The sequence below is a fragment of the Bos taurus genome, chromosome 7, assembly GCF_002263795.3.
Source record: "Bos taurus isolate L1 Dominette 01449 registration number 42190680 breed Hereford chromosome 7, ARS-UCD2.0, whole genome shotgun sequence".
NCBI classification, from domain to species: Eukaryota; Metazoa; Chordata; class Mammalia; order Artiodactyla; family Bovidae; genus Bos; species Bos taurus.
This window is the reverse complement of record NC_037334.1, coordinates 41421300-41434033: the sequence shown is the minus strand read 5'-3', so window position 1 is coordinate 41434033 and position 12734 is coordinate 41421300. Positions and strand designations below refer to the sequence as shown.

Below are 12734 nucleotides of genomic sequence, written 5' to 3'. Positions count from 1 at the left end.
TTATCTATTTTAATAGATAATAGTGTGTAGTAGTGTGTAGATGTTAATCTCAAGCTATTAATTTATCCCTCCCCCTGACCTTTCCCCTTTTGTAACCATATATTTGTTTTAGTTTTGTTTTGTTTTACTTTTTTGCCACATTTTTCTTTATTGAAGTATTGTTGATTTGCAATGTACAATCTCTGCTAAACAAAGTGACTCAATTATACACATATATATATGTTCTTTTTAAAATATTCTTTTTTAAACTTCTTATTAATTAATTAATTTTTTAATGAATGATAATTGCTTTACAGAATTTTGCTGTTTTCTGTCAAATCTCAACATGAATCAGCTATAGGTACAACATATATCCCCAGTACTGCCCTATCCCAGGAGACTGGATATAATTCCTTGTGCTGTACAGTAGGATATTGCTGTTTATCTCTTCTAAATGTAATAGTTTATTTCAACCAACTCCAAACTCCAACTCCATCTCTCCTCCCACTCCCTTGGAAATCACAAGTCTGATTTCTATGTCTGAGAGCCTATTTCTCTGTTATAGATAGGCGCATTTATGTCATATTTTAGGTTCCACATGTAAATGATATTATATGGTATTTGCCTGTCTTTATGACATACTTCACTTAGCTTGGTAATCATTAGTTACATCCATATTCCTGCAAATGGCATTATTCCCTTCTTTTTAATGGGTGAGTGGTATTCCATTGTATTACATACCCCATCTTCTTAATCTATTCATCTGTCAGTGGACTTTTAGGTTGTTTCCATGTCTTGGCCATTGTCAGTAGTGCTGCTATGAATATAGGGGTGCATGCATCTTTTTTTATGGTTCAACATTTTTTAATTTAAATTTACTTTAATTGGAGGCTAATCACTTTACAATATTGTATTGGTTCTGCCACACATCAACATGAATCTGCCATATAGTTTTATCTGTATATATGTCCCAGAGTGGAAATGTTGGGTCATATGGTAATTTTATTTTTAGTTTTCTGAGGAACCTCCATACAACTTCATAGTGGCTGTCTCAATTCACATTCCCATCAACAGTGCAGGAGGGTTCCCTTTTATCCCCACCCTCTCCCCAGCATTTATTGTTTGTACACTTTTTGATGATGGACATTCTGACTGCTGTGAAGTGATATCTCACTATAGTTTTGATTTGCCTTTATCTAATAATTAGTGATGTAGAACATCTTTTCATGTGCCTCATGGTCTTCTGTATGTCTTCTTTGGAGAAATATCTGTTTAGATCCTCTGCTTATTTTTTTGATGAGTTTACTTATTTATTTATTTTATATTGAGTCACATGGGCTGTTTGTATATTTTGGAAATTAAACCCTTGCCATATGTCTGCAAATATTTTCCCCCCATTTTCATACATTTTATTTTCACATTTTAAGGGTTTTCTTTGCTATGCAAAAACTTGTACATTTAATCAGGTCCCATTTGTTTATTTTTGGTTTTATTTCTTTTGCTTTGGGAGATGGATATAAGAAAGCATTGGTGTGATTTCTGTTAGAGGATGTTTTGGTTATGCTCTCTTCCAGAACTTTTATGGTGTCATGTCTTATGTTTAAGTATTTAAGCCATTTTGAGTTTATTTTTCTGTATGGTATGAAGGTGTGTTCTAAATTTCATTGATTTACATGCAGCTGTCCAACTTTCCCAGCAACATTTGCTGAAGAGACTTTTTGTCATTTTATATTCTTTTTTCCTTTGTAAAAGATTAATTGACCATAGGTGTGTAGGTTTATTTCTAGGTTCTCTATTTGTCCCATTGATCCATATGTTTATTTTTGTACCAATATCATAGTTTTGATTACTGTAACTTTGTAGTATTATCTGAAGCCTGGAAGAGTTATGCCTTCTGTTTCCCCCTTCCCCACAGAATTGCTTTGGCAATTTTATATCTTTTATGGATCCATACAATTTTTTGGATTGTGTTTGCTAGTTTTGTGAATGTCGTGGGTCATTTGATAAGGATGTCATTAAATATGTAAATTGTTTTATATAGACTAGCCATTTTAACAGCATGGATACTTCCAATTCAAGAGCATGGGATATCTTTCTATTTTTTGAATCCTCTTTAATTTTATGTTTCATCATCCTCAGCATATGTCTTTCAATTCCTTGTTGTTGTTGTTATTGTTGTTTGTCAGGGAATGTTTAATGGGAGGATTCCTATGTGCTGTTTCTCATAAATCCTCTGTTCCTTATCAGCTTCTGCCAGAGGCGAGTAGAACTGCGCAGCTCTCAGGACTGAGGTCATTGTGTGAGACAGGCTTGGGTCTCCTTTAGTAAATGTTCTCTTTACAACAAAACTGCTTAGTCTCGCCCCCCTTTTTCTTGAGATATGGATTGTCTCTTGACCTTGTGACCATTATTATCCCTTGTTCTCTTGGTAACAGTTCTTGTACGTTTGGTTTTCTTTATCATTGTCAAAAAAAATTTCTTATACTACAGCCTATATATACTCACAGAAAATCATTAAAGCACCTTTGCTCCATCAGAGCTTGGGTCCCGTGTCTTTCTTTCTTTCTTTCTCTCTGTCTCTCTCTGGCTCTCTCTTTCACGTTCTTATCATCTACTCCAGACCGCCAGGTCCTGTTCTATTAAAGGACCCCAACAGTTGTTAACTGGCCGAGTCATGTCTCTTTGTGACTCCATGGACTGCAGCAGGCTAGGCTTCCCTGTCCTTCACTATTTCCCTGAGTTTTTTCAGTCCTATGTCCATTAAGTCAATAATGCCATACAACCAACTCATCCTCTGCTACCCCCTTCTCCTCCTGACCTCAATCTTTCCCAGCATCAATATCTTTTCCAGTGAATCGTCTCTTTGTATCAGGTGGCCAAAATTTTGGCATGTCAGCTTCAGCATCAGTCCTTCCAATGAATATTCAGAGTTGATTTCCTTTAGGATTGACTGGTTTGATTTCCTTGCTGTCCAAGCGACTCTCAAGATTCTTCTCCAGCACCACACTTCGAAAGCATTAATTTTTCAGGGCTCAGTCTTCTTTATGGTCCAACTCTCAAATCCATATGTGACTTTTGTAAAAATCATATTGTTAGACTCATAAACTGAAAATCACATAAGCAATTCACCAAATAAGCAATTAAATTTGTACTTACTTAGCTGTATAGGATTTTCTAATTGTTGTAATTGATGCATATTTTGCACTGTTGCTCACCAAGTTTTCCTGGAATTTTCAATTCCACTTTTCTTAGGGATAAGTGTTGCATAAATTATTTAAAATATATGGTAACTCATCTCAGGAGATGAGAAATAGAGAAATCTGTAGAACTGGAAGGTACAAATAAAATTTATATCCTTAATATTATTAAATAAAATAAAGTTTGGAAAATGGAAATGTTAATCATAATTAGCACTGCATTTGGAACCATACAATTTTGAAAATGTTTTATTTTAATACAAGTGATTAAAATTCTCAATATATGATTATATTTCTAAAATAATTATCCTATAAGTCATCACTATGAAATATTATTGAATATGATTAACTATCTTATAAATAAAATAATATAAACTCTTGAGAAGAAAAGGATGAAATGGACAAATTTCCTACCTCATTCATGAATACAATGCTCCTCCAGCTTCATGCTCTCCCAAGTGAAGAATTCAGAGGACTGCTGAGTGCTAAACTATCTCTCTGGAACAGTTCAGTTCAGGTCAGTTCAGTTCATTCACTCAGTTGTGTCTGACTCTTTGCAATCCCATGGACTGCAGCACGCCAGGCCTCACTGTCCATCACCAACTCCCGGAGTTTACTCAAACTCATGTCCATTGTGTTGGTGATGCCACCCAACCATCCCAGCCTCTGTCATCCCCTTTCCTCCCTCCTTTAATCTTTCCCAGCATCAGGGTCTTTTCAAATGAGTCAGTTCTTCACATCAGGTGGCCAAAGTAATGGAGCTTCAGCTTCAGCATCAGTCTTTCCAATGAATATTCAGGACTGATTTCCTTTAGGATGGACTGGTTGGATCTCCTTGCAGTCCAAGGAACTCTCAAGAGTCTTCTCCAAACCACAGTTCAAAAGCATCAATTCTTCAATGCTCAGCTTTCTTCACAGTCCAACTCTCACATCCATACATGACCACTGGAAAAACCATAGCCTTGACTAGACGGACCTTGTTGGCAACGTAATGTCTCTGCTTTTAAATATGCCATCTAGGTTGGTCATAACTTTCCTTCCAAGGAGTAAGCATCTTTTAATTTCATGGCTGCAGTCACCATCTGCAATGATTTTGGAGCCCAGAAAAATAAAGTCTGACACTGTTTCCCCATCTATTTCCCATGAAAAGATGGGACCAGATGCCATAATCTTAGTTTTCTGAATGTTGAGCTTTAAGCCAACTTTTTCACTCTCCTCTTTCACTTTCATCAAGAGGCTTTTTAGTTCCTCTTCACTTTCTGCCATAAGGGTGATGTCATCTGCATATCTGAGGTTATTGATATTTCTCCCAGCAATCTTGATTCCAGCTTGTGGTTCTTCCAGCCCAGCATTTCTCATGGTGCACTCTGCATATAAGTTAAATAAGCAGGATGACAATATACAGCCTTGACGTACTCCTTTTCTAGGATAAAGTATATTCCATACGCTTTGAATGTGTGCTGCGTCTGTCAGTCATATCTGTCTTTGGTGACGCTATTGACTGTAGCCTGCCATGCTCCTCTGTATATGGGATTCTCCGACCAAGAATACTGAATACTGAAGTGGGTTGTCATTTACTCCTCCAAGGGATCTTCCCAACCTTGGGATGGAACCCACATCTCCTGCATATCCTTGCATCGGCAGGCAAATTGTTTTGCCACTGAATCACCTGGGAACCCCATGCTTTGGATCGCAGGTTTTAAATGTCCCATTCAAAATATTCATAATATGAAAACATTGGATTAAAAGGGTTGAATTTTATTGTGTTCAAAGTTGAATAAGTTGGACAATACAGTGTTTCTCAAGCCTCTATATTGAAAATTCATCTAGTTAAAATAACAATGCTCAAGGAAATTCTGATATCAGGAGTAATAAAGATTTTTATCACTTTTTTCCTTCATAAACATTTCTTAGGTTTCATATATTACTATGCAGTTTTTATTATCATTTACATATTCTAAGACAGTATTTAAGCACAGCTTTTTTATGTTATTCAGTCTCAGTCAATAAGGAATTCCTACAGTCATATTTTTTGCACACATACTCTCCTCAAGGCCCTTATAACTTCTTTATTCCTCAGGCTGTAGATAAATGGGTTCAGAAGAGGTGTAATAATGGTATAAAACACAGCTATGATCTTGTCCTCTTCCAGGGAATGCAAGGAGTGTGGCCTTGTATAGGTAGAGAGAGTGGTTACATAGAACAAGCTTGCCACAGTCAGGTGAGAGGAACAAGTAGAGATAGCTTTTGTCTGCCCTTTTCCTGAACTCATCTGGAATACCACAGTAAGTACACAGGCATAGGAAGCTAAAATGGCCATGAAAGGTAACAACAGAATAATAAGTCCACTCAGGAGTATTGTATGTTCATACTGAGAAGTGTCCTGACACACTAACGGCAACATGGATGGAATTTCACAGAAAAAGTGATTAATAAGTCGAGATCTACAGAAGGGGAGTTGAAATGCATACAGTGTATGTATTAAAGAGTTGATGGAACAACTGGTCCATGCACATGTGATCATGAACCAACAGATCTTCTTGCTCATGAGTACAGGGTAACGTAAAGGGTGATAGATGGCTACATAGCGATCATAAGACATGAAACCAAGAAGAAGAGCTTCAGTTCCACCAAGGACCAAGAACACAAATGCTTGAATCTCGCAACCTAAAAATGTAATGGTCTTACTATTGGACAGAAAGTTAGTTGCCATTTTGGGCACAGTGGTAGAGATGTACATCATGTCAATGAAAGAGAGTTGACTGAGTAGGAAGTACATTGGAGTATGGAGTCTGGTGTCCAATTGAATGAGAAGAATCAGTATGATATTCCCCATCAGAGCGACAGAAAACAGGATTGCAATGACAGCAAAGAGAACGGTGTCCATTGGGCCATATTGGAAAAGACCAAGAAGTATAAAATCTGTTTTGACACTTTGATTTCCTGTTTTCATGACTTAAATAAAAATATAAAAGCAGACCATATCTGAGAATTCCATGTACGATATTGACTTTCCTTAAGAGAAAAAAGTGATGATTATACCATGCGAGAAAATGTTCTTGAATCACCATAGGGAATATATCTTCCTTTAGTCAATACACTGTTTATGTGTTTAATAGACTATAGAGTTTTAACAAATTACAAAATAAAAATAAAGGTTTTATATCATGTAAAGTTCAACATATTTTGATAATAGAAATAAGATAAAAATTTAGGTGATTTTCCAACATAAATTATTTTCTTCATTTTAAAATGTCTTCAAGGGGATACACTGAAGCTTTATTTTCTTGTTATAAACCTAGTCTTCTACTCAATTCACTCTATATAAGTAATAAAATTTGGTTAAATATATTATAATGTTAAATGTTTGTTGTGTTTCTCTATTTTGAATTTATATTGGCTGTGAACTGGCATGAAGAGAATGATAACATTTATAGCCTTTCTAATCAATTTGTCATTGTTTAGTCTTTAGTCACTAAGTCATGTGCAACTCTTGTAGCACCATGGACTGTGGCCTGCCAGGCTCCTCTGTCCAAGGGATTCTCCAGGCAAGAACACTGGAGTGGGTTGCCATTTCCTTCTGCAGGGGATATTCCCGACCCAGGAACTGAACCGAGTCCCCTGTATTGCAGGCAGATTCTTTACCAACTGAGCTACTAGGGAAGCCCCTTAATTCTAATCAATTAGTGTTTATTATTCCTGTGAATGTAGAAGATATTTAATGAACTAAGGAAAAAATAATCAGACATAAGGAAAAGTTTGAGAATGAATTAAATATAAACTTAACACTGACATTAACTTTGAATCAAATAGTATGATAAAATGATTAATTCAAAGCTAATGAATTTAAACTTTGCCTTTTATTTTCTGACACAAACCTGACCTTTGTGTATTTCCAGAGCAAATAATATCTTATTAGCTCCTTGCTTTTAAAATATTTAATAAAATTACAAAAAAGTATAGTAAATGTTCTTAACATTTGTTGTGTATCTTTACTATGGATACAATACACTGATATTTTCTGAAACACTAAATATAAGCCAAACTGATTTTCTCCATCTGTAGTTTACAGCTATTCTCTATCATGGCTGTGCATGACTGCCAGGAAGTCCACTTGAGGAACTGGGAGAGATGTACTAAAAGTAGACTGAAACAAACGTGTATTAATAATAGGCTGTAATGCTAAGAAATAATAAGGATATTAGGTTAGCAATGAGAAAAGGTGAGTAAGTGAGAAACATTAGGCAGTTTGAGAAAAGCTTGTAATAATTTATAAATATGTCATTAAGAATACAAGAATTCATGTATAGCTACTTTTGTATTTTTTACTTAAATTACCATGAAATATGTCTGATTACAAAAAGAAATGCATATATAATAATTGTATCAGCCTAGAAAAAGAAATAATAAATATCTCAGATATATCTAAAATTATCTGCATATATAAAATAATATTTATACATAAAATGTCTCCCATGGTTAATTGTAAAATCCTGACAAGAGGGAAGTATATGTTAAGGAGGCACCTTGAACATATAGAAAGTTAATAATCAGACTCTCTCTCACCTCAGATTCCAAAGACAGTATGTACTGTGATAATTATTAAAAATATTGAATGGTATAAAATATTCTCTATAAATTAAATAAATTTATTTGAGGCCATCTATTATTGATTTTTAAAAATCCACTTGATAGATGAAGGAAAAATGCCAAAACAAACATGTTCAGAAACACCTAAAAAAATCTAGTAACTACTTTCCCCCAAAAGAAAGAAATCTCCCACATCCCAGCTTCCTCTTCCAAAACCAAAATCATTACCTTGATTTTGACAAAATATCTAGCTAGACATTTAATTGACATTAATGTAAAAAAATATATTGAGGCCTGGAAGAATTTATGATACTGCATTTACCAACAAATTTAAATAAATTATAAATCAAATTATAAATAAGTTTAATTATAATTTATCTACAGTGCATTAGGTAATGGCTTGGATCTTCAATGTCAGCTAAGCAAATTAAAATAACATCTACTTAAAGTATATTTTAAACCAAAGCCAGAACCTGGAGAAGGCAATAGCAACCCACCCCAGTATTCTTGCCTGGAAAATCCCATGGACAGAGGAGTTTGGCGGGCTACAATCCATAGGGTTGCAAAGAGTCACATATGACTGAAGTGACTTAGCACACATACCACAGAAACTTTGGCAGGAAAAGAGCAAAGCAACGTGAACATTTTTGTTCACCAGGTGAGATTTGAGAGCTAGTTTACTATTGTTCGGTTCATAAACTGAAAATTATAAATTTCAACCTAAACAATTTTGCCAAAGAAGCAAATAAATGTGTACTTATTTTTTATCAAAATATACCCCTCCAAGTTATTATTCTAATTCATATATATTCTTGCTTGGTATCTCCAACTTTCATTTGAAGTTTGAAATCTGCAATAAATGATAAAAATATTATAGAATTAATTTAAGATATTAGTAACTCATTTCTGGAGATGAAAACTAGAGAAATATGTAGAACTGAAAGCCATGGATGTAGACAATATAGTACATTTTTAATATTAATTAAAATAGTTTTAATTAATTAATTAAAATAGTTTATAAAAATAGAAGTGTTAATAGCTAGCATGCCTATGGAGCCATACAAATTGCAAAATATTTCTTTTATTGGAACTGCATAAACTTTTATTATGTATATCTATTTTTTTAAATAGCTGATGTATTTTACAGCCTTTCATCATCCCCAAGATATTGGTGACTATGATTACATGATAAACTTAATGCAGGAACTTGAAGATAAAATAAGAATGAAACACATATATTCCTTAGGAAGACAAGCATGTTCCTGGGGTCATGTCCTCTCAGGTTGAGGATAGATAGGACTACTCAATTCTGGGGCTTCCCTCATAGCTCAGTTGGTAAAGAATTCACCTGCAAACCAGGAGATCCCAGTTTGATTCCTGGGTCAGGAAGATCCCCTTGAGGAGGGAAAGGCTACTCACTCCAATATTCTGGCCTGGAGTTAGATGTGATTTTCACTTTCACTGAATACTGGTCCTTAGTTCACTGCACCAAGATTCTCCCTAGCCCCTTGTAAACCTTGTAAACCTGAGAGGATTCAAATTCAGTAAAGATCAAATAAATCTCAAATACATGCTGCTGCTAAGTCACTTCAGTCGTGTCCGACTCGGTGCGACCCCATACACGGCAGCCCACCAGGCTCCCCCGTCCCTGGGATTCTCCAGGCAAGAACACTGGAGTGGGTTGCCATTGTCTTCTCCAATGCATGAAAGTGAAAAGTGAAAGTGAAGTCACTCAGTCGTGTCCGACCCTCAGCGACCACATGGACTGCAGCCTTCCAGGCTCCTCAGTCCATGGGATTTTCCAGGCAAGAGTACTGGAGTGGGGTGCCACTGCCTTCTCCGTCTCAAATACATACAAGTAATAAATGTGTAACAGCCAACCCTGTCATAACCCAATTAAAATACACCTGCATGTAAAAAATAAAATTTAACTTACATACGTAAGCATTAAAGTAAAATTTAACATTTTAAATATAATGTCTGAGTAGACATATGTTTTTGTTTTGAGTTATAGTAAACTCATCAAGGAACTACAGTTTCTTCAGACTTACTTCAGAGGAAGCTGCATCTGAAGAGCTGATACTGAATGATTTTACTGTGACTTTGCCTTCTTTGCCTTCATCCATCCATGTACTTGATGCCTGCCTTGAAAGCATGAGTTACCCACTAGATAAATAGACATATCAACTGTCTTTCATTTCATGAAACATGTAAAGTCCCTTTCCACTGAAGCATATTCCCTCTTATACTGATATAAAGCTTATTATTCTAGGATATTTTGTTTGGAATAAAATATTAAACAAGGAACAGGAGCTAGAGCTGCAAAATTACAGTTAAAAAAAATGATTCCATACTACCCCATTAGAGGTAATAATTAGAGACTCACAATGATTCATTTTCTGATAATTCTTTTTTAAATAAAATCCTATTGCTTGAGGTCATAGAAAGATCACATATATTCTTAATTATTAAACTATTTAATGTGGCACTGCTGCAGAGAGGTATAAAATATATTTTAAAAATCTATAATTTAATACATTTTGGGAATTATTACCACACAATTAATTTGTAAGATTTTTCCTTTTGTCCTCAGTATATTTTAAGCCTTCAATCATTTAGCATGAAAACTTTGGTGAAGAATAGTATTTAAACCAAAGTGTAATTTTCTCAACCTTATTCAAGACTTTAAACACTCACCTGGGCTGACTGCCTAATCATTACGGAATCTTCTTATTTTTTTTTTTTGCAAAGACCTTTAGGGAAAACTTATTCTCTAGTCCACAGTTAAACACATTGGCTGATTATGTTTTATTATAAACACTCTCTGCACTAAAAAACAATTAAGTATCAGTATACAAAATTGATTTTTTCAAATGAAAACAACCATATAAAAGTTTGATAGGCTTTAAAATGTATCACTTAACTTTATATCACTTTATATGTATATATTTCATCATATATGTTAGAATCTACCTAATAATAACCAACCGATATATGCTTTGATGTATTTTGAAAACATTTAGGATATTTCAAGAAATTACATGACCCAGGAACTGTTCCATAGTAAATAAGTTTTTTTTTCTAAAACAAATTTTTTTTCTAAAGTATCTTAAGGAGATTTCCATATTCAGGGTATTAGGAGACTCATATTTCTGAATGTCCAGAGGTCCAATAAGATGTTGTAACCATTCACAGTTTATTGTCCTCAAGTTCATAGACAGAAGTTAGATAATGGCATGGCATTCATTTAATGCTATTCTATCAAAACAAAAATTATGTAATCTGTAAAAATTAAACAAATGTTGAACATTTATGACAACCTCTCTGAAAAAATCCTATGAAATCAGATGACACAAGGTACCCCCTTTGTTCAGGTTAAATACAAGCAACAGCAACAACAAGATACATATTCACATATTTACCACATGTACAAACATACAGCATATATATGTATGTTTGTGCATGCTGAGTCACTTCAGTTGTGTCTGACTCTATGTGACACTATGAGCTGTAGTTCGCCAGGTTCCTTTTTCCCTGGGATTCTCCAGACAAGATATATATACATATACACATGGATATAAACACGTAAAACTCAATAACTTAAGAGGCGAGATAACGTAGGTTACATTTTGATGGAAACATACACAGTCCGAATACAAACTTTATTAACTAGACTACAACTTTCTGCTAAATAAACACATATCTCTATCTTCATTTTCCCAACAATAACATGTAATATATTGTATTTGGTATATGTTCTATCACTTTTATGAAAAATATCTTGCAACGATTTACTCGGAAGATAAATTCAATGAGCAGATAAGCATTGATTAACAGTTTTAGATAGAAACATGGTTATTTAAAAATCCAACAAAAAAAATAAAATAAAAATCCAAATACCAGATTTTAAATTAAAAAATTAAGTACCTTGATGGTTAACACTTTCCTTAAATCCAATTACTGATGGAAATTTTCCTAGAATGTGTGTGGGTGCATGTGCTCAGTCAATCAGTTGTGTCCAGCTCTTTGCAAAACCATGGACTGCAGCATGCCAGGCTTCCCTGTCTTTCATTGTCTCCTGGAGTTTGCTCAAACCCATGTCCATTGAGTCAGTGATGCCATCCAGCCATCTCATCCTCTGTTGCCGCATTCTCCTCCTGCCCTCAGTCTTTCCCAACATCAGGATCTTTTCCAATGAGTTGGAACTTTGCATCAGGAGGCCAAAGTATTGGAGCTTCAGCTTCAGTATCAGGCCTGGCAATGAACATTTAGCATTGATTTTCTTTAAGATTGACTGTTTTTATCTCCTTACTATCCAAGAGACTCTCAAGAGTCTTCTCCAAAACCACAGTTGCAAAGCATCGATTCTTCGTCACTCGACCTTCTTTATGGTCCAATTCTCACATTCATACATGACTATGGGAAAAGCCATAGCTTTGACTATATGGACCTTTGTCCACAAAGTGATGTCTCTGCTTTTTTGTATGCTGTCAAGGTTGTCTTGTCACAGCTTTTCTTTCAAGGAGCATGTGTCTTTTAATTTCATGGCGGCAGTCATCGACTGTAGTGATTTTAGATCCCAAGAAAATAAAATCTGTCACTGTTTCCACTTTTTCCCCATCTATTTGCAATGAAGTGATGGGACAAGATGCCATGATCTTAGATTTTTTAATGTTAAGTTTTGAGCCAGCTTTTTTACTCTCCTCTTTCACCCTCATGTAAAGGTTCTTTATTCCACTTCACTTTCTGCTATTAGAGTAGTATCATCTGAATATCTGAGTATTTTTATATTTCTCCCAGCAATCTTGATTCCAGCATGTAAATCATCCAGTCTGGCATTTCAGAAAATGTACTACACATGTAAGTTAAGTAATCAGGGTGACAATATACAGCCATGACATACTCCTTTCCCAATTTTGAACCAGTCCATTATTCCATTTCTGATTCTAACTGTTGCATCTTGACCTG

General features: G+C 34.9%; 1 protein-coding gene across 1 annotated transcript; it reads right to left on the bottom strand.

The window, feature by feature from the left end:
• Positions 1-5199: 5199 nt before the first annotated feature.
• On the bottom strand, positions 5200-6144 carry OR2AK3 (olfactory receptor family 2 subfamily AK member 3). Its single transcript, XM_010807194.4, has one exon. The coding sequence runs from the start codon at positions 6127-6129 to the stop codon at positions 5200-5202; it is 930 nt and encodes a 309-aa protein (XP_010805496.4). The 5' UTR covers positions 6130-6144.
• Positions 6145-12734: the final 6590 nt, after the last annotated feature.

Excerpts from the sequence above, each read along its gene's own strand:
- OR2AK3 (XM_010807194.4), bottom strand. The coding sequence starts at position 6,129 with ATGAAAACAGGAAATCAAAGTGTCAAAACAGATTTTATACTTCTTGGT.